Source organism: Ambystoma mexicanum, chromosome 1q (genome assembly GCF_040938575.1).
Source record: "Ambystoma mexicanum isolate Mex_15411 chromosome 1q, UKY_AmexF1_1, whole genome shotgun sequence".
NCBI classification, from domain to species: domain Eukaryota; kingdom Metazoa; phylum Chordata; class Amphibia; order Caudata; family Ambystomatidae; genus Ambystoma; species Ambystoma mexicanum.
The window spans coordinates 1,243,979,819-1,244,002,079 of record NC_090922.1 but is presented as its reverse complement, the minus strand read 5'-3'; the positions used below and the strand labels follow the sequence as shown (position 1 = coordinate 1,244,002,079).

Genomic DNA, 22,261 nt, shown 5'->3' with positions numbered 1-22,261 from the left:
TAACCGTGGGACTGCGCCTAAGCTACTATGTCACAGTTGAACAGTACTTTGTTCAGTTCAATAGGTATTCAGTTCCATTTTGTTTCTAATATATCTTAAGGCTGTCAGCAGATTTCACAGACACAAAAATCATCACTTTCCCTCCCTCTCCCCTATCTCCCACTAGAGCTTCTTGCACCAACACTTCACACTCTTCTGATACGCTCGCGTATACGCATCATACATGCCCCTTCTGGGCTCCTTCTTACAGTTTTAAAATACACTGACAAAAGAAACTAAAATACCAAGCTAACATAACAACCACTACTATTCCTGAGCTCTCTAATTATTCGGAACTCCTATATTTTATCCTCATATTTTTCCCACATTGGTCAAGACGGTGTAAGAAGTGCCACCATCTCCCCTCACTTGGGGAGGCCCCCTTTTCCTCTTATTCAGTTTCCTTAAGATCCTTAAAAATGCATAAGAAAGCCAAAAAATCAACACACTCCAGACATTTCCCATTCTCAATCACTGCGTGTTCACAATCTTCACTCTGCTCCATACACTTAACCCAACTTCATTATCCCTTGCAGGCTATACTAACATGCGTGCGTTCTCCAGAAGACCTCAGTTCACAGGGTTCCACAATTGGCCTTAATAACTCTGTGGGGCCGCCAGGCGGGATTCTGAAAAAACGGCTCCCACAAGGCCACTCAGCGTATGCGTTTTGGGACTGGTCACGGTAGGTGAGCACGGCCCTTCTGGAGAGGCCATCTGGATACATCCGCAGGTACGGGTGCGATGGGATCACATCACCTGGGTCACCAAATGAAGGCAAGTCCCTGATGCGCATACGCCAGAATGAATACAACCCTCTAGGGAAAGAAGCCAAGAGATAGCTTGCAAGGATATAAAGGTTTAATTGTACAGCATAGGAGAGGCTACAGCGTTACAGATGACATCACATATAGGTCTAAACTCGCACAGATGATTGCTAAGGCACTATACGTGATCCGGCCCCTTAGGGAATGTCAGGCTACAATTGGTCCGTTTCTCAGCGTTTGTCAATTCCTACGTGGATCAGCTGGGCTCATCTCTCCATAGAGTGAAGGTCAGGTCTCTCATAGGTTACATTGTAAAAACTATAATACTGGTCTAAGCCTACTACTACATCACTGTGGCATGCACCCGGTAGGCTCGGGAATTAGTGGCAAGGGAAAGGGAGGAAGAAATACAGTCCTACTGACGCACACATTCTGGGCTTTGTTGATACCGCACCTCTCGTACTCAAGGCTTCCACCCTTGTTTTGATCTAGAATATATCCCTCCCTGTACCTCGTGTTACAAAGGATGTATTTTTTGCTGAGGGGTGAAACAGTCACTCATGCTTAGATCTTTGATGGTAAGTTGGTTTATGCTAGGGTCTGGGAGGTTGCTTGCTATCATGGGATGCACAGATGTGGGGGTCGGGTCAGTGCTGTGGGCTCTGGCTTGGTAGGGTGGGGGCTGGAGACCTGCTGGCAGCTTGGTTGTGATGAATGGGCACTTCGAGGAGCCTGGTGTTGTCTCACAGCCTTACAGGGCGCATTCCTCCCAATTATAGTAAGTATTTGCAACAGTGAAGGGACAAGGGGGAAGTGAGCTTCCGTGAGAACTGGTGGTGCGGACTCATTCTGATTTGGGCCTAGTCAAATCTTTCCAGGGAGCTCGACTAGTGCAGCGCGGCCATGCAAGCCTATGCCTCCGCCATACTTATAAAATGGCGCTTCTTTCAATGCGCCTTATAAGGTTATGCATATTATATCTGCAACGAGTTTCATAGTGCAGTTCTCTCCTCCCCCCCCCCCTTGTACACTAGACTATTTCATAGGAGATTAACCTCACCTTAAAGCGCCTATGGGGTGGGATATACTCATTTCCATCCGAACAGTAGATATGGCTAAAATTATGATAGGGCCAATACTGTTTTACATCTTCCAATCTATGGTAATGCTAATTCTGCAGAGTTTTTAAGCAGTTGGATGGGCGCCTGTTTTGTTTTCTGTGTGGTGATATGGTCACTTGGAATGCCTTTCCCTTTCTGAAAATGGTGACCCAAAGTTGCCAGAACCTATTAAAAGGCAGCTAAAGTGCACTATGCAGTGGCATAGGACATGGTTGTTTACATGATGCAGAGAGCAATGCTCCCAAGGTCCCCATTAGAGGTAGCAATGATTTGTGGAAGGCTCAGAAGGTGATTACAATCGGCTCTTGACACTGTACAGATTGTATGGCACGCATGACAAAAACAGAGGGGCAGAAGTGGATATTTCTGCCAAAATGCTCGGTTGGTGGGTGTGATGAAGTCCCTTGCCTGGCCCATGGTGTGTAGGGTGGGGAGGCCGTGGGTGCTAGGTACCACCCCCCTGCTATTCAATTGTTTGTCCTGGAGAGGTACTGGAAATGTCCCCTGGCTTACCAACCCTTCCTACACAAAATTGTAGGGGCTCATCACAGTGGGAAAGAACAAACCCTCACGCTTTATACAACACTGACAAGGGAGACTGCCCACAAAACATGTTCCCTAATGGTCTCCCATAATGGTCTCTGGACCCATCCTAAAGATGAAGCTTTGGTTTTATGGGTCCTACTCCTGGCATGTTACCATTAGGACCCTGGAGGGTGGGCAGAAGGACCCAGAAAGTGAGAGTGTTGAGAAAGTGTATGACAGGTTTTTAAATAATTGACACACATCACCAAATCACACCCATTACCGATTTGCATTTAGGAACTTGCAATCTTTCAAACCATGTACATAGTCAGAAGACGCAGAGAGAAACGGAGCTCGGTGCTACCGCTCACGGTCTGTACGTGTGCTAATTGATGATCAGAAATGGCAGCCAGCCTGACCAAATGCTTGTATTGTCACTGGGAATGGGTGAGGGTGGAGCAGTAAGGACAGTGGGAGCACCACCCTTCATTTGAAACCAACCAATCCATTGACAACTATTGCAAGGCAGTTGGGCTGCAGCCAGCTATTACCTACCATTGTTTGGCAGTTTGTAGTGTCTGAAGTTAGAGGAGAAGCACTGTTGCAGCAGGAGGAAGGAAACTAGAGAGAGCAGGCCAGAATGGTGGAAAGTAGGAAGGTGAAGGGAGTGGTGGAACATTAGGATGTAAAGGAGCTGTTGGAAAGTAGTACTAATGTGGTGAGGGGGTAAGGAGGCGAGGAATAACATACAGGGAATTAAAGTGGCAGGACCGATAACAGGAAAAGAGTGGAGGAGATTGGCAGGAAACAGCAAAGCAGCAGGTGAAGATTGCATTTTGGAGGAGGCAAGGAAAGACAACGGGGAAATAGAGGTGGAGAGCTTGAAGGAGGAGGTTGGGACAGTGTACGGAGAGGAGGATCAGCTAAGGAACCAGGAGGAAGTCTGTATGGAGGGAGTTAAGGATGGGTGGATGCACAGCATGTAGCGGAGTATCGAGGAGGTGCAGTAGGAGTGATGTAGAGGAGTAGAGGAGTTGAGCGGGCCCCAAAGTCATTATGGTCCATCAAGGCAGATGAGAAGGGGGTTCTGGGGATTAGCCGCAAATCCCCAAGCAAGGAATATATCATAACTGGGGTCAGTTGGTAGGCCAGCATAGATGGCCAGCCTCCTGACCCAAGCTCTAGGGCTCAGCTTGGCATCACCCAGCTCTACCTGCAACAGCTACCTCAGCCTAGCATACAGTATCACAGCATACTGAATAAGTCTCTAGAAACAGTAGGTTTAAATGAATTATAAATACCTCATCGGGTAGCACGTGTAGGCATAACGTGGTAGGGGTATGTAGAGATGGCATCTAATATAGAAAATATTTGAGCGTTTTTAGATTGGAGAGTGGACGGCTCAACGGTTAAAGCTTTATGCCCTTGTTTGGGATTGTTGCTGGATGGAGGTCTCTCGATGGCGGGCAGTTTATTGAATTTCCATCTGAAGGATTCAGTCACCCTCCCATGGAATGTGTAGTGGAGGATGACTAGAGTAATAAAGTGACTAATTTGCAAGGGGTTAGGAGTTTTGTGTCGGGACAAACTGGTCCCCTGCACAACCGTTCGTCTGTGGTTGGGGTTTAGCCTGCAGCCTGGCACATGGTTTGTCTGGGAACCAAACTCCAGGATTCCCGGGAGGTTAGAAGTTCTAGGTGAGGTGACAAATCCTTGTTAGTTGTGGGCGCTGGCAGGAAATTGGTGGTCCAGTACTTTCGATACGTATTCACAATTCAGTCTTGGGTTGTTGTTGTACATTGTTTATTACTTGTTCAGATGCAATATAACACTTGAGGTACTTGTGCCAGTGTGGTGAAATAGAAAAAAGCCAACACGCGTTTCGACCGTAGTCTTTATCAAGGCTGTGTAGGGTGGGGTTTGACGAGTGATAGGTGATATGGGAGAGTGAGTGGTGCAGTAGCATATTCCATATTGAGAACATTGGTGGAAACAATCATATTACATTTAATCATGGTTGGTCACAGTAAGGCAAAGCAAAATTTGGTTAAAACAAGAGTTAAACAGCATGATATGTGAATTACGATACGTGGTGAGTGGTAGGTGGTGGTGGTGGTTGGTAAGGAGAAGGAAGGCATGTTGTTAACATTTGTCATCATTAGTGATACATATAAAGGCAAAGGCATTTAGACATTGAATAGTTCAAGCAGACACAGTACCAAGGAGAGAAGAGCGGGGGGCATGGTAAAGGAAATGAGAGAGAGAGTTATTGCAGGGTTGAGGCCCATGGAGTTAATGCAGAAAGGATCACAAGTAAGGGCCGGAGAGGCCGGTGCTTACCAAAAAAGTGGTACAGCAGACTCACGTTGGAGCGCGTAGGAGAGTCACCCTTATTCTCTACCACTCACCACGTATCCTAATTCACAGATCATGGTGTTCAACTCTTGTTTTAACCGACTTTTGCCTTTGCCTTACTGTGACCAACCATGATTAAATTTAATGATTGTCACCACCAATGTTCTCAATACGGAATATGCTACTACACCGCTCACTCTCCCATATCACCTATCACTCCTCAACCCCCACCCTACACAGCCTTGATGAAGACTACGGTCGAAACGCACATCGGCATTTTTCTATTTCACCACTCTGGCACAAGTGCCTCAAGTGTTATATTGCTTCTGAACAAGTAATAAACAATGTACAACAACAAATCAAGACTGAATTGTGAATAACTATCGAAGGTACAGGACCACCAATTTTCTGCCAGCGCCCACAATTAACAAGGATTTGTCAGCCCACCTAGAATTAATGAAGTGACTACTCCATTTAGATCAGGAACACATGGATTGTGGCAGGCCTAGCGGGTTGTGTTCATAACTTCTTAATCTCATCACAAGTCAGTTGCTGCATTTGAACTCTGTGTAGTCTGTTGATTAGATTTATTCCATGAGCCAATTGTAGTGACTGTTGGTGTAGTCCAATTTTGAGGGAATAAATGCAGTGAATGCCAAGGTCCTGTGGGTGAAGGTTTGGGCATGTTATATCTGAAAGTATGGAGCTGGTGGAAGAAGTGCTTTATGATGGCTTTGACGTGAGGTTCTAGTGTGATATTGCTGCCCATAATGACTCTGAGGTTTCAAATAGTTGACATTGGTGGTGGACTTGTGCCCACTGCGAGAAGGTGGCACTGTATAGAAGGTAGTGAGTTTGTCTGTGTTGTGGGGGTGATTCAGGTCTCGGGGAGAATGCATCTAGGTACTTCTTCTATATTGAGTAGAGGTAAGAAAAAAAAAGACCAGCCTAAAAAAGAGCTTCTTCCATCTTGTTTGCTGTACCAAAAACCACAAACCAGGAATCTTTGGATGTCCGGTATAAAATATTTTATTTCGGGGGAATAATTTTGCTCTCTTCAGAACTAATAATATTTTGTTGCTCTGATATCTTGATACTTGCAGCTATCACACTGGTTAAATAAGAGTTCCAAACCTTGATAAAGTACAAAACTGGTGTTCAGTATGAAAAATATATGCTTAGAGAAATATTAAATGTTTTAACTTAAATGCATTGTTATCATGTAACAGTATTTTCCCCGTGGGTAGGTTTCCATAAGGGCCATGTGGTGCACTCAGCTCTTTCAATGTACACTGTGGAGTAATCTATTTTGGATTCAGCAAGAATCATTGTTTGCAATTTTCAGTGATACCAACAAACAAAAATTTAAATCTGAATTCCTGTAACAAGAGTAATGATGGGTAAACTAATTTGATTTCAGGTGGAATCTAAAGAGAGCATTCCATATACGATATATCAAAATGAAGATGAAGAGCCATGTGATGATTCAGATTCAGAAGATATTACACATTTAACAGCATTACGTGATATTCCAGAGGTACTCTAAATAAGTTACATTTTATAGTACTGTAAATGCAGAATTCTATCAGTTTTTATTGGCATTGTTTAATATAGTGGGTTTCTAGTCTTGAATTATTGTGTTGAAATCCATGCTCTTTCAATAAGCACTCCTTGTGGATACTAGCAACACATTGCACTTTGATATTGTTTATGCCAAAATACCATGTGCGACACCATGAGAGCGTCTTTGCTTTTATCCAACAATGCCTTCTATTCTCAGAATTGGCTTCCATCCTCGTAGTTGTTCTAGTTACAAATTATGCTTTTCCCCTGCCAAGAGGAGTCTTGTGTCCTTGACCTTCGACTAGTGGGAATTGTAGTGAAGTATTATGTGCCTGTTGGGACCCTGAAATCTCCTTTCGACCACCACAAGCCTATTGCTTAACCACAAGCACAATGACAACACAAAATCGGCATACACATTCTCAATCACATCAGCGACACATCGCAATGCACGTTCACCCATTGGGTGGAGTCTCAGGTATACACAGTAAACCAATCACAGTTTTATATGAGGATATGTATAAATGGGAATATGTCAGCAGGAATGACAGTCATGGTATCCTAAAATATCATTCTGAATCATATTGCAGGAAAACAGTCTCTTCAAACTCAAAGTCTAACATATAAATGCGGATATATGGGTGAAGAGCTCATTAGTGTAAAGCTTTTGGGTATCATGTATTAACATCACAATTTGTGTTGTATAGGACTTGCCAGTGGTATTTTTCAGTGATCTTCTAGGAGATTTAGGCCTCAATTGTGCATGTAAATGAGTTCCTGTTGTAATTGGAGTATAACAGATGTGTCCTTTTGCATCTGTTACTTGCCCAAGTCCTGTTAAAAACAAGCACTAACAAAGACTATAGTTGGGCTTTTCAATTGGTTATATATGGCAGGGCTTGAAAAAATGGCCTTTCCTTGATTTCTAGCTACTTCTTTAATGTGGTAACACCAGAGTTTGTGCTGTAGGGATCGGAAGATCACTGTGACCGCCCATCTTTTTACAGAGGCCTCGCTGGCTTGACTGGTAAGTGTCCGCCCCCACAGGTGCCCCTGTCCATTTCTTCCCCAACAGAACACCCAGTGCTCCACCTTAGTGTTGATTCTCCCAATCCCATAAACCCTATGGTCTGGGCCACCTTAACAGACCTCCCAACAACTCCCTCACCACGAAATCTTGCCACTGCCTTGTGCTCCGCACAATTGCCTCATCCACCCCAGCCAAGTCATCACTATCCCGCCCTCAGGCATCTAATCCTTCAACTCCCTGGCAACCTCTGCTGGACCCAAGCGTGCCTCCCTTCTGCACCAGATGCACAGGGACTGGTACTTCCAGCATATATCCTGCCTCCTTCCCTCAGTAAGCCAGCCATGACCGCAGCAAGGATCTCCAGATCCCAATCTCATGCTCCCAATCAAACCAGCCCCCTGGCAACCTCCCCCTGGTTCTCCAGTGGGACTCTCAACCACACCATACGCTGCACATCTGGTGACACAGCATACCTTTCCTCAATCCTTCCTTCTAGCAAGTTGACCCTAATTCAAGTGTTCTGTGCCAACTAACACAGACACACCAGTACTCTGACTTGCTACGGTCCCTTCCCCCCCACAACAACACCTTGCCACCCGGGGCTCCAATCTGCATAAAGCATCTGTGCGCAACACTGTGTCACTTGCTCAAAACTACCATGCACAGCCCACGTCTTCAGTGAACAAACTTGCCAACACACAACAGAAACTCTTACTCCCACAGCTTGCTATTCAGAAGAACCACCATGCCGGAGCTCATCACCCAACGCACATTGATTGAACCTAAAACATGCGGTAAGACAACATACATAGCCCCAACTCTCCACAGGCATACAACAGCCCAACATCCCATTCCGGTGTATCACACAATTTACCTCCTACTCTCTTCTTTTCTCCTCTTTGTGCATTTTCTTCTCTATTGATGTAATAACTGTTTACTATGGAATTATCACGTGCAACAAACCATACAACTAAGGTATCTGTATTAACCACAACATAATAACCATTTTCACTCATTCAATCCTAAACTGTATATTTCGAAGGGATTGTGTCCTCCGACATATTCCTTATCTATGATATTTGTATCTCCAGCTTGCTGGCCTCGGAAAAAAAAATTCCACGTAGAGGGCGCTGTGCGTCGACGTCCGTCGAATAGGTGTTCCTCGACAGCCACCGTATCGACCCCGACATCATCATGCCTATAAATGGCCACGCGTTGCGTCCGTACCTCAGTTCCGTTTTTCCACGCTTCGTGTGCCTCGGAATACCGTTGCTCAGTTCGTCAGTTGAAATATATTCATATTTCCTTGAGAAAACCGACTCGTACTCGATGGCTTCCTCCTCCGACCCGACGACTCCTCGGTCCGGTTTCAAAAAATGGCGAGACTGTGGGAAGAAAATGTCGTTGACGGATCCTCACAGGATCTGTTTGTGGTGTCTGGGAATCGAACACCAGTGTTCGGAGTGTGAGGAATGCCTATCCATGACGGGCGAAAGCCTTGAAGGAGCGTAAGGGGAAGAAAGAGAGAGAGGTAAGTCAGTTTTAACTTCCTCGAAAGTTTCCGCGGTAGAGTCGAGACATTCGTCTCCTCACCGTCGAAAGCATTCTCGGTCTAGGTCTCGAAGTGGCTCCCACCACTCGTCGAGGTCTAGACACTCGAAAAAGAGACGTAGAAGATCTCCTTTGTCGTCGTCTTCTAGTTCCCCTGAAAGAGTAAATTGCCCCACACAAAACAGCTCTCAGGCTGAGTGGGAGGAATTCAGAAAAAAGATGCTAAGCGTCTTCGAGAAAGCGGCCTTGACCCCCTCGAAGTCAGCTGAGGGTGATGCCCCGGGTGAAAAGCCCAAAAAATCTAAACGCCGTGAGTCGAAGCACCCGGCGAAAGAGTCGACCCGAAAGCGCCATGAGCCATCAGGAAGTAAAGCATCTTCGACGCCATCGTCGAAAGCCCCTTCGAAACATAGATTGACACCGTTATCGAAGGGTTCTTCGACGCATCCGTCGATCGAGTCGACGCCGACATCAACACCGATAAAAGAAAAACCCACGGCTACTCCACAGCCAACGGTTACACCGAGAGCCTCCGACACGACGTCAAGAACGTCGACATCCTCGAGCAGGATTCCGATCCTCTCGAGTTCTTCGAGGCCTCTTCCAGTTTTCTCAGCGCTTTCGAGGATTTTTACATCGGCGTCGACGACATCAACCTTTTCAAGGCCACTGATGATGGCTCCCTCTGCTTTAGAGATGGGTTTTATACCATTTCACAGGCCAGAGCATCCCCCCTTAACTTCAATTTATGAAGAAAGGGAAGATTCTGATCAAGAAAGGCCTTTTGGGCTGCAGAGGACCACATCACCTGAACCAGAGACTTTTGCCTCTGAGGAAAGAAGGTTGAAAGACCTTCAGGATGCATTACAGGAAGCAAGTGGCCTAGACACTTCCCCAGAAGTGGAATTTGTCAAACCAGACCCAGGGGAACATGCTGAAACCCCCTATAGAACCCTAATGTCAAGAATTATGGAGTTCATGGGTTGGTCTGCGCCTTCACCTGTTTTTCAACAGGATGACCTCACAGATATTCTGGATAAAGGTCCACAGGAGGATCCTGTGGTTCCCTTTCGTTCTGCTTTACAAAGAAAGATTTTAACTAACTGGGAAACTCCTGAAGTTGTCCCTGCGGTTAACAAGAAGTTGTCAGCGAAATATAGGGTATCTGCTGCTGACCCTGAATACCTATCTAAGCACCCTACTCCAGAGAGTCTGGTGGTCCAGGCTGCAACTTCATCGGGCAGTACATCTGCATACCCCACTGCTCCACAGGATAGGGATGATAAAAAATATGATGCCATGGCTAAGAAAGTCTTCTCGGCCTGTAGCATGGCTTTAAAATCTGTTAATGCGACTTGTACGCTCGCTAGGTTCAGCCACACTCTTTGGGAGTGTGCTTCATCAGCGGCTGATTGCCTCCAGGAAGGAGAAGAAAGGGACGCATTTTTAAATATCATCAGAGATGGTAAAGATGCAATGTGTGAGTCCCTTCAAACTGGCATTGATTCTGCTGACAGTATCAGCAGGGCCATGGCGGCAAGTACCACAGTCCGCAGGCATGCATGGTTGAGAAAGTCCGGCTTTGCTTCTGACGTACAGGCCAGACTTTTAAATATGCCCTTTGACGGCTCTTCCCTGTTTGGTAAGAAGGCGGATGACAGTTTGGAAAAACTGCAAACATCTAAAGCAGCAGCCAAGTCACTAGGAGCTGCAATCCGCCAAACTAATTTTCGTCCCTCAGGATTCTCTTGGAGAGGAAGGTCCTTTCGCTATTATTCCTCATATGGAAGAGGCAGAGGACGGCCGTCTCAAAAAGGCCAAGGAAAATGTACCGGTGGTGGACGGGGTAAAGGAAAGAAAGCCGCATCTGCAGGAGCAGGAGCTGCTTTACCTTTGGCAACTGCATCAGCCGCTCCCAAACCACTCTGAGGTCTCCCATCACAAGACACCTGTAGGGGGCAGGTTAACTCACCATCTGACAGAATGGCAGGCTATTACGTCAGATGCTTGGGCATTGGAGACAGTTGCCCAAGGTTACTGCCTGCCTTTTCTACGCATCCCTCATAGCCATCCACCGGGGAACAGCTCTCTGAAAGTGCCGGATCCGCTCCTCTTGCAGGAAATTGTAGACCTGCTAGAGAAAGGTGCCATAGAACCGGTACCTGTAGCGGACAGGAACAAGGGCTGGTACTCCCCCTACTTTCTCATACCAAAGAAAGACGGAGGACTGAGACCCATCCTGGACTTAGGAGAATTGAACAAGTTCCTCGGGAAGGACAAGTTCAAGATGGTAACTCTCTCTCAGATCCTTCAGGCCCTTCAGCTTCAGGACTGGTTGGTATCTCTGGACTTTCAGGATGCTTATTTCCATGTGCCAATCCATCCCAAGCACAGGAAGTACCTGAGGTTCACAATTGGCAACTCTCATTATCAATTTCGAGTTCTGCCATTTGGGCTGACCTCCGCCACGAGGGTCTTCACGAAGCTAATGTCGGTTGTGGCTGCAAGTCTAAGGAGGGAAGGGATTCACGTCTACCCCTACCTGGATGATTGGTTGATCAGAGCAGTTTCTTCGGAACAAGCTCGGATCCAACTAGATTATGTCTGCTCTTCCATCACAAGCTGGGTTTCAACCCTCAATTTAAAGAAGTCACAGATGATACCATCACAGAGACTCCAGTTTATTGGATCAGTCCTGGACACTTCCCTGGGAAAAGCCTCACCGCCAGAGGTGAGGGCTCAAGATATTCTGCAGATGGTCACCAGGTTTCAAAATGCCCAACGTCTCCCAGCCTATGACTTTTTGAGGTTGCTAGGCCTCATGGCATCCTGCATATCCCTTGTGCCAGAGGCACGCCTGAGAATGAGATCCCTTCAGTGGGCACTGAGGACTCAGTGGTCACAATTCTCAGGGAGGATGACAGATCTCATCCGGATTCCGGACAAGGTAGCCCACGACCTTCAATGGTGGGCCTCTGCAGAGAACATCTTGAAAGGAGAACTGTTTTGGCAACCATGGCCGGAGATAACAGTAGTCACAGACGCCTCACTCACGGGGTGGGGAGCCCATGCCAACGACTTGACGATCAGCGGTCGTTGGTTTCCATCGGAGTCCAGACTACACATTAACCTGTTGGAGCTGAGAGCCATCAGACTGGCACTGAAGGCTTTTCTGCCGTCTTTACGGGGGAGAAACGTCCTGATAATGACGGACAATACAGTGGCCATGTACTACCTCAACAAAAGAGGAGGCGTAGGGTCACACCCACTGTGCAGAGAGGCGATGCAGCTCTGGTTTTGGGCAATTCAGGAAGGAATCTCTCTATCGGCAATTCACCTAGCCGGAGAGAAGAACTTGACAGCGGACGCTCTGAGCAGGCAGAACACAGTCTCCCACGAGTGGGAGATAGCTCAGGAAGTCCTTCAATAGATCTTCGCCCTTTGGGGAACCCCTCAAGTGGATCTGTTTGCCACCAGTATCAACAGGAAGTGCGACAGATTTTGCTCAAGGGAATTTCCCCCGAGAGGAGCTCTAGGAGACGCGTTCGTAGTGGACTGGGAGTTCCCACTTCTGTACGCGTTTCCTCCGGTCCCTGTCATTCCTCAAATGATCAGGAGGTTGAGAAGGTTTCGGAAGACCATGATCCTAATTGCCCCGGATTGGGCCAGGAGAACGTGGTACCTTCTGGACATGTCCGTCCATCCTCCAATTCGTCTACCGTACAGAGAGGATCTTCTCTCGCAGAAGGGAGGTCAGGTTCTCCATCCAGCCATCAAGACCCTCAACCTTCACGCTTGGTATCTGAAAGGTTGAGGTACAAGGATTGGGACCTTCCAGATGACATCATGGAGGTGTTTCTTTCGGACAGAAGGCCAGCAACTAAAACTCTATACCGCTGCCGTTGGAATAAATTTTGCAGCTGGTGCAGAGAAAAGAATATCGAACCCTTTTCATGTGGTACACCTGCGATGTTATCCTTCTTACTTTATTTGGCAAATTCAGCTCTTCAAGTTGGCACTATTAAGGGCTATCTCGCAGCGCTATCGATCTTTAAGCGCACTGCAGAGGAACCATCGTATTTCAAAATTCCATTGGTAATGCAATACCTGAAAGGTCTAACTAATGTTTACCCTCCAAGACCATTCCAAGTTCCCTTATGGGACTTAAATCTAGTTTTAAACTTCCTAAAGGGTGCTCCTTTTGAACCACTCCACTCTTGTTCATTGAAGTTTCTCACCCTCAAAACTGCTTTATTGGTAGCATTAACATCTGCTAGAAGGGTTAGCGAGATACAAGACCTATCTTGTAAACCTCCTCATACAATTTTTTACAAGGACAACGTCGTTCTACAGGTGAAGCCTAACTTCCTCCCAAAGGTAGTTTCTGAATTTCACATTACTCAGAAGATTACTTTACCTTCATTCTATCCTCCTCCCCATCTGGGGAAAGAGGAAGAGAGACTACACAGGCTGGACCCTAAGCGAGCCTTGAGTTTTTATATCAGTAGGCTTGCTAAAATTAGACAAGCAGACCAACTCTTTGTAGGTTACGCAGGACATAAATTGGGATTACCAATAACCAAACAAACCATCTCCAGATGGATTATTTTAGCCATTCTGGAATGCTACAAACTGGCTGGGAAAGAGCCCCCTCAAAATCTAAGGGCTCATTCGACCAGGGGTATCGCAGCCTCCTCAGCTCTTCAAAGAGGGGTACCAATTAGAGACATATGTGCGGCTGCCACATGGTCGTCCGCACATACCTTTACCAAATTTTATAGCCTGGATTCCTCCTCTAGTCAAGAGACTAGAATTGGCAAAGCTGTGTTACACTCTGTTCATTCTTAAAGAGTAATATGGCATCTCTTACTCCCGCCTCCAATCACATACCACTGCTATGGGAGTCTATCATAGATAAGGAATACGTCGGAGGACACAATCCCTTCAAAGAACAAGTTACTCCTTACCTGGTAACGTTCTTTCGATGGGATGTTCCTCCGACGTATTCCTTATCTCGCCTCCCATCCATCCCTGCAGTAACATTTCCCTTGTGGTTGCAGCTTACGCTCCTTCAAGGGTAGTAACCATTCATGCAATAACTACCTTACTCTACAAAACTGAACTGAGCAACGGATTCTGCACGTGGTCATTTATAGGCATGATGACGGCGTCGATACGGTGGCTGTCGAGGAACACCTACTCAATGGATGTCGACGCACAGCGCCCTCTACTGGGAAAAAATTTTTCCGAGGCCAGCAAGCTGGAGATACAAATATCCCATCGAAAGAACGTTACCAGGTAAGAAGTAACTTGTTCATCTAACCAACTACTACTGTCATTATGCATACCGTGCATGATATGCAATAACACTGTTGCCAATATAACTAGGCCTACTATACAACACTTTTATGCCTCATGGGACACCACTGTCCAAATGTGTCAAACTGCACGATTCTCCCCCACAAAGACAAATTGGTCATCACTCACTTGGCCTCCTCACGGTCTTCATGCGCAATGCAACAATGTACACCCAAACATGCTTGAATCACCACGCCTTGATAAAGACCACAGCTGGGTCAAAACACGTGTCAGCTTTTGTGTGTTAATAAACAAAGCACTGAAAATCAAACCGAAGTGACAAGACTTCTCATTTCCTTGCTCTATATACTCAACTTAATCCAATAACATAAATTATTAAATAGCCAGCGCCCAGTTGCACTCAGTTCTTACAAACCAATTCCTAATATTAATGGAGACGGAAGAGCACCGTCTTCTGAGAACCCACCAACCGACAGCAGGATTCACTCCTTAACTACCATGATCAGCGCATTGATCTGTTTTTTTCTAGTGCTCTGCCTCATGATTCACACATTTTATTTAAATAAAAACCAAAATGCCTAACAAGTCCTATCGCTATGAGGGAAGTTTTTAAAACTAAGGGTGCATGTCAAATCCACATGGAAAAAGTCTTCTGTCAAAATCCTAAGTAGGTTACTGGCCCTACAGCTTTGAAAAAAAAAACTAACCCAAAAGAAAAGGGAGTTTTGTTCAATAGTCTTGGTATGGACTTGTAGTTAATTTATTCTGAATCTTTAAAGTTATTGTAGATTGTCTTCGCAATTTTAGTACCAAATCCTTTTTGGTAAATAAATAACTATCTTCTATAAGGGTTTGCCTCTTCTGTTAAGAAAACAGTTTCTTATTTTAAAGTATTCCAAACCCTCCAGGAAGACTAGAAAATACTCTTTTCCCTTTCCCACCTTCATTGTGTTGGGACTTCCTAAAAGTCTGTTTACACTGTGGTAAAAAAGTCTTATTTCTCAGTATACATTTTAGCTAGGGGTTCTTGCCCAGTTGTATAACACTACTCCCCATGCACTATACTTTCCATGTTGCAGATTACTCTGCTACCCTTTATTCTGGTTGAACATAGGACGTCCGTTTGTGCTTTCTTGACACTCTTGATGCTTATTTTAACTGTGGTATACAGCTTTTCCCACTTTTATTTAGTGAGGGCCATGTGCCTATCTCACTCTCTTACTTAGCCTTGTATTACATTGTTCGTATCCCTTTTCTCTATAGATTAGAGGGGCTGGGCGCCTGTTACTTTCTCTTGACTGTTCATAGTCTTGGCAGCTATCCCAGTCTTTCAGTACAATGTTCGCATTGTTTGCTCACTTGCTCAATGGGGTTGTGTGCCCATTACATTCGCTTTGACTTTCATACCTGCCTCGGTTTCGGTGCTCCTGGAAAACCACAGCCATGTATCTCACTCTCCCCCACAGGTCTGTAGTGTCCCTTTTCCTGTCTGTGCCTTTCATGGCAGGAAAAACATTTGTCAGCGGGAGCTCGGGATTTTGTGCTCCTTTCCTCTCGTATTTCAGCGTTGGTTGCTTGGCACCAAGCCCACCACTGCATTTTAGTGGTCAGAACGTCTGGGAAGACAGTTTTATTTCCGTCCTCTGTCTCGCCTTGACCGGAGCCTCTTGCTCGTTTAAGGTACCAGCCTCCTGCTGGCGGGCTGCTCGTTCTGCTAGTCACTGCTGTCTCTGCGGCTTATCATAGCTCTGCCCCTCCAGGATGTAGGTGCTCCAGGGGCTTGTCTCTGCATAGCACTTGCTCTTTTACCACCGTGGGTGTTCCTCCTCCATTCACAAAATGCTTGCGTCCTGTACAGGTCATTAGAATTAATGAAATGAGGTCTGTCTTTCATGATTACAGCACTCAAGCAAGGTTCATCATTACCTGAAGCCAGAACTGTCACCAAAGGGTCTTTGTGATTCATAGTTGTAATAGGGAATGCAATAGTTTTTCTGACATCCATATATGCAGAAAGGATAGTTTTGACAGAGTTCCATGTTGGAATGGGAGTCCTTGACCCCAAGGCAGTAGTCCCTCCCAGCGATGTCCCATTTGCACAGAACACTAGGGAAGGTCTTGCATAGCAGACTCACTTCCCTAGCCTCAAATGTTGAAATAAGGATTCCCCGCAGTATCTAATTGATTGGCTTACCCCTTTAATGCCTGGCCTTTCTTTTTGCTCTTATGATCCTACAAAATTTGTTCTGCCCAGATTTTAGCTCACTCGATTTGGCTCCATGGCGTTCAGTGTTCAAGCACCAACGGCCTGGAATAAGCTACCCCTTCATCTCAGGCAGGCCAATTTGATTTCCGATTTAAAAAAAAAAAAAAAAAAAAAGGTGTTAAGACTCTACTTTTCAATCTTGCTCCTGACTAGGTCATATATCAGTCCTGTTCTGCCCAAGTTTTTGTTGTTGTCTTGTTTTTTTCCTTGTGCGCTTTTGAGACCTGTGGGCGTTTTAGAGCGTTACAGAAATTATAAATAAATAGATAAAGAATTCCTGTCATTCTGTAGAGATGTATGACCTGTTTTAGTGTCTCAGACGACCAATCACTTGAGTGTGAAAGTCAAAACATGCATCCAATCTTCCCAATACCACTTTGTCTCCCGGCTCTCCAGCCCACCTAGTCTTTCTCTTTTACCTACCTCCGCCCACCTCATATAGAACTTTCTCTTGTGGAACCATGCAGAGACTAGGAGGGTAATTCATAGAATTTAGCGCACAAGTGGCGCACGTGGCTGGTGCACAGTGTGCGCGTGCGAATCTCTGCGCCAGCCGCGTGCGCTAAAATCCATTTCCGCGCACAGCGTATTCATGGATTTCAGCTACCAAAACCAGCCGTGGCGAACAGTGGTGCAGCGACCCTGCAGCAGCGCCAGTTACGCCCCCAAGAGCGCCCCTCGCGCAGGGAAAAGCCATCAAAATCCCCAATCCAGCGCGAAGGGCTGCACTAACCCTGTACCAGCACGGCAAGCGGGGAACGTGTATTACTGGGGTTCGCGGGAAGTTTCACACGCGATTGGCCCTGTGCGAGCGGGGTACATGTATATCAGGGGTGCGCGGGAAGTTTCACACGCGATTTCAGCAGGGTACGTGTATTTCAGGGGTGCGCAGGAAGTTTCACACGCGATTTCAGCAGGGTACGTGTATTACTGGGGTTCGCGGGAAGTTTCACACGCGATTGGCCCTGTGCGAGCGGGGTACGTGTATTACTGGGGTGCGCGGGAAGTTTCACACGCGATTTCAGCAGGGTACGTGTATTACTGGGGATCGTGGGAAGTTTCACACGCGATTGGCCCTGTGCGAGCGGGGTACGTGTATTACTGGGGTGCGCGGGAAGTTTCACACGCGATTTCAGCAGGGTACGTGTATTACTGGGGTTCGCGGGAAGTTTCACACGCGATTGGCCCTGTGCGAGCGGCGTACGTGTATTACTGGGGTGCGCGGGAAGTTTCAAACGCAATTTCAGCAGGGTACGTGTATTTCAGGGGTGCGCGGGAAGTTTCACACGCAATTTCAGCAGGGTACGTGTATTTCGGGGGTGCCGGGGAGTCCTACACATGATTTGGCAGCGTGGGTCCTCCCAGGTGTTCCCTGTACACCCTCCATGGCCCCTGCAGGCAGCCCACCCAACATGGGCATGCCCCCCAGCAAAGGCACATGTCTCCTTGCACTACTGATCACCAACTCATGTCCCCTTGCACCCCCACCCCCCAGCAGTGCGGGGCACCTGCCAGCAGGCCCCCACTCATGTCCCCTTGCACCCCCACACCCCAGCAGTGCGGGGCACCTGCCAGCAGGCCCCCACTCATGTCCCCTTGCACCCCCACCCCCCAGCATTGCGGGGCACCTGCCAGCAGGCCCCCACTCATGTCCCACTCATGTCCCCTTGCACCCCCACCCCCCAGCATTGCGGGGCACCTGCCAGCAGGCCCCCACTCATGTCCCCTTGCACCCCCACCCCCCAGCAGTGCAGGGCACCTGCCAGCAGGCCCCCACTCATGTCCCACTCATGTCCCCCTGCACCCCCACCCCCCAGCAGTGCGGGGCACCTGCCAGCAGGCCCCCACTCATGTCCCACTCATGTCCCCCTGCACCCCTACCCCCCAGCAGTGCAAGGCACCTGCCCGCCGGCCCCCACTCATGTCCCCCTGCACCCCCACCCCCCAGCAGTGCGGGGCACCTACCAGCAGGCCCAGACACATGTCCCCCAGCCAACACGTCATCACAATCTAGATCCCTGCCCCTTATAGGCAGCCTCCACATGCCAAACACCCACCCAAGTATTGCATCCACCCACTTAGAAATGCCAATTACATGATACAACCCCAATGGCAAGTATGTAAATGAACACGTCCCTCACAAACACACAATGGGTGTAAGTGAATGTCAAAGCCCATATCATGACATGCATGAAACCAATGAGATGATACTAGACATTGAAGTTTGATGAAAAAAATGTATTAAAAGCAACATAAATGGAATTAAAAATAAACAAACGACAATGGGAATTAAAAACGAAAAGCAGCATGTCCGTAAAATAATGAAAAACAACAAATCATAACCAAAGGAAAGGTGTCCAAAGTCACAGTTCAAAAAAGTAAATCCAAGGGAAAAACAAAACTGAAAACCATTGCTCCATGGGTAAATCCAAAAAAAAAAGTATAATCCAACAGTCAACTATATACAGATAAACAATCCAGGGTCCATGATCCCAACTGAAGAAATGAAACCTATCTAAAACTACTACCTAATAAAAAAAAAAACTATATACTAAAATGTGGTCCATTGTCCAAAAGGTCCAAAATAAATAAAAAAGCAAAGGAAACCTAACACTAACTACATAACTATTTATAAGGGCAGCGGGCTAGTCCGACGGCTCACTTTTGGATGTCCCAGGCCAGGGCATCATCGAACTCCTGCTCGATGTCCTGGAGGCGGTCCTTTTCCATGGCCCCGAGGGTTCGCAGGAACGATGTCATCTGGAACTCCAGGTCCCTGCGAATGGCCTCGAGGCACTCGGCCCGCCTCAGGGCCCTCCGCATGGAATTCTCCGCCCTGACCATCGTGAGCCGTGCCTCTTCTATTGCATGGTCCAACCGCTGCCACACGGAAGACACTTCCCGTCCAGGGTCCTCCTGCCCTCTGGCCGATGCCTGCCCCTCCGATGATGAAGGACCCGAGTCATCATGGCTGCCACCTTGTTGCTGCTGCCTGTGCCCTGGCTCCTGCTGCCTGCACATCCTCCTCCAGCTGGGGTGCAGTTGTGGAGGTGGCCACCCCTGCTGAACGTCCGACTCCCGACTGTGGCAGGGATCTGTTGTCCACCAGCCTGGCCACAGGGTCAGAGGCAGCTCCACAGGGCACCCAGGTGATACATGGGTGGGAAGATGGCATGGAGGACGACTGGGGCATAGGGGGTTCAGTTGAGAAGGGGGTCGGAACAAGGTCCAGGAAACGGAGGAATCCGGCCCTGGTGAGCTGTCCCAGTGGGTCACCGTGGTCAACGAGCCATGCGAGAAGACGTGCAGTCTCCTCATGAAAAGACTGCAGGTCACCTCGCATGGCACGTTGACGCAACGCCACTCCACCCAGGACAGGATTAACCTGGTGCCGGATAGCCACATCCGCAGGGAGAGGAAGGCCAGTTGGTGTAAGCCAATCCCCTCCCTGAGAACGGGTTTGGACGTAGGCATCCCTGCTGGTGCAAGATGATGCAGTGACAGGATCAGGGACAGGATTGCACACAGGCACCTCCACAGCGGCCTGTGCTGCCTCCTGTCCCTGGTCCTGCACTGCACCACTAGCACCAGTGGAATCCCCACCTCCAGACCCCGTCTCTGTCCCTTTCACGGCCTCCTCCTCCACCAAACCCCCCACCAACCTGGATGACTCTATGCCATCTTCCTCCGTTGGGCCCTGTGGGGTCTCAGCTGGCCCTTCTGCTGCCGAGGAGTCGAACTCCGACCTCCCCTCGGCAGCTGCGGCCTGGGACGTGGCACCGGACTCCTCACTACCTGACAAGATGACAACCTGGGAGGGGAGCCGGGCCTTGCGTCTCCGGCTGGCGGTGCGATCCCTGCTGGCGGTGCGATCCCTGCTGCTGTGCTCCACAGCACCTTCTCCGCCCTCTTCATCAGTTGACGCTGCAGACAGGGAGAAATAAAACACAGGCATCAGGGCACTGTACAACGGACTCATACACACATGACAGTTCCACATGAGTGGCATTGTCAAACTTCAGACATGGCATCACAATCCCCAACACACATGTCATTTTGACTCACACACATGAGCTATTCCACAGCCATATTGCAACAGCCAGCACCATCCATACACATACATGAGCAGCCAAAGGTGAGCCAGACATCACATGAAACACAGGGAGTGCACTACACATGCACACACGCCAACACACTTACATGCATGTGTACACCTCCCCCAACTGTCGCAGTGTTGAGATCGGCATCCATGTCACATCTGCAAATCTGTTTTCCACATATCAGTGTCACATGCATCCATCACTGTCGCACCCTTGTCAAATAGACACACATGCACATGTACACGGTGCACATACATGCAGCTGGAACCAACATACATGTGTGACACCACAACCATGCCAACTGACATACACAGTAATCCAAACATGTGTGCTCACACATCTGCATTTGGCTTGCATGCTTACCCACACATACACCAGCCATGTGTCTCACACATGAAAGGACTTGCATGTGTCTGCCTCACAGCCCTGTACATACACATCCATACATGGCCCTATAAAAACACATGTACAACCTGCACACTACTGGCACACCACCACACGCACAGCTTCCAATCAGTATGCATTTACACTTACCGCTCGACTCCAGACGGGTCTGATTCTCAAGGACCTGGACATGGAGCGCTGGGCATATGCGTTCCAGGACCCTCATCTGATGATACGACAGGTGGCCCCGGCGCCCCTTAGCATCCGCTGCCTTCAAGAGGTGCCGGGTCTTGTTTAGGGTCCTGGACCTGAAGTTCTCCCAGTGCTTCTTGACATGTTGGAAGTCACGGACTGCCACCCCCTCCGCGTTGATGGCAGTCACGATGTCCGTCCAGATCCGAGTCCGTCCTTCCTTGTCGGCACGGGAACTTCCGTAGAGGGCATCATACTGCCCCAGGACTTGCTCCACCAGGACACCAACTTCGGTGGCAGTGAAGCTGGTGGCCCTCTGCCTCTCTGGCTGGGGGTTGCCAGTGGTGCCAGATGGTGTACTGCCCGACATGGCAACCCCAGAGGCAGGAGTGGGTGGGCAACTGGGTCCTGGGGCTGGGCTGTGGAGTGATGTTATCCCAGTCGGGAGTCTTCAGTTCCAGCAGGGGTGGTCACAGCAACTGCACCCCTGGCTGATGTGCAGGCAGCGAATAGCAGGGCACATGGGCAACAGGCAGTCAGGCAGCAGCAGATGGCAGGTGGGAGCGTGCTCGGGGTTCTGGGGGGCAGTGATTCGGCCTTTTGGGCAGGAGCGTGGTCTTCCGTGTGTTTTCTCGTGGCCAGCTTGATACAGAGTGATTTGGCACGCGAAAAATGTGCACGTCAGCGTGTGATTCGAGGAAAGGCCCCTTGCGCGTAAGCACGTCAGCACTCGTACGCGCTTTCATTGGATCAAAGGCCCTTCAAGCGTAAGTGACTCTGTGACGTGACGCGCGCGGGTGTTTCCCTCATGACATTAGCATAGTGGTTCAGCGCGCGTGAAAAACTGCACGTCCGCGTGGGAATGCGTGTAATCCGAGGAAAGGGCCCATGTGCGTAAGTGACGTGCCGCGCACGGGCGTTTGCCTCAGCACGGGTTAAAGGTGAGCGGGGGCAGCAGTTCGCTGTACATGCCTTTCGTGGAGACCGACGTGTGTTGCTTCTTCCTGTTGTTTCACGCACCATCACAACTTCACAGCTATCAAGGACGT

The 22,261-nt window shown here is 48.3% G+C and overlaps 1 protein-coding gene across 6 annotated transcripts in view; it reads left to right on the top strand.

The window, feature by feature from the left end:
- Positions 1 to 22,261, top strand: part of PATJ (PATJ crumbs cell polarity complex component) — a 3,332,662-nt gene that overhangs the window by 1,199,883 nt on the left and 2,110,518 nt on the right. For all 6 annotated transcript variants that reach the window (XM_069642041.1, XM_069642043.1, XM_069642045.1 and 3 more), the window contains one exon: positions 6,228 to 6,344. In XM_069642041.1, the coding sequence (XP_069498142.1) occupies positions 6,228 to 6,344 (117 nt within the window). The remainder of the gene's footprint in view (positions 1 to 6,227; positions 6,345 to 22,261) is intronic.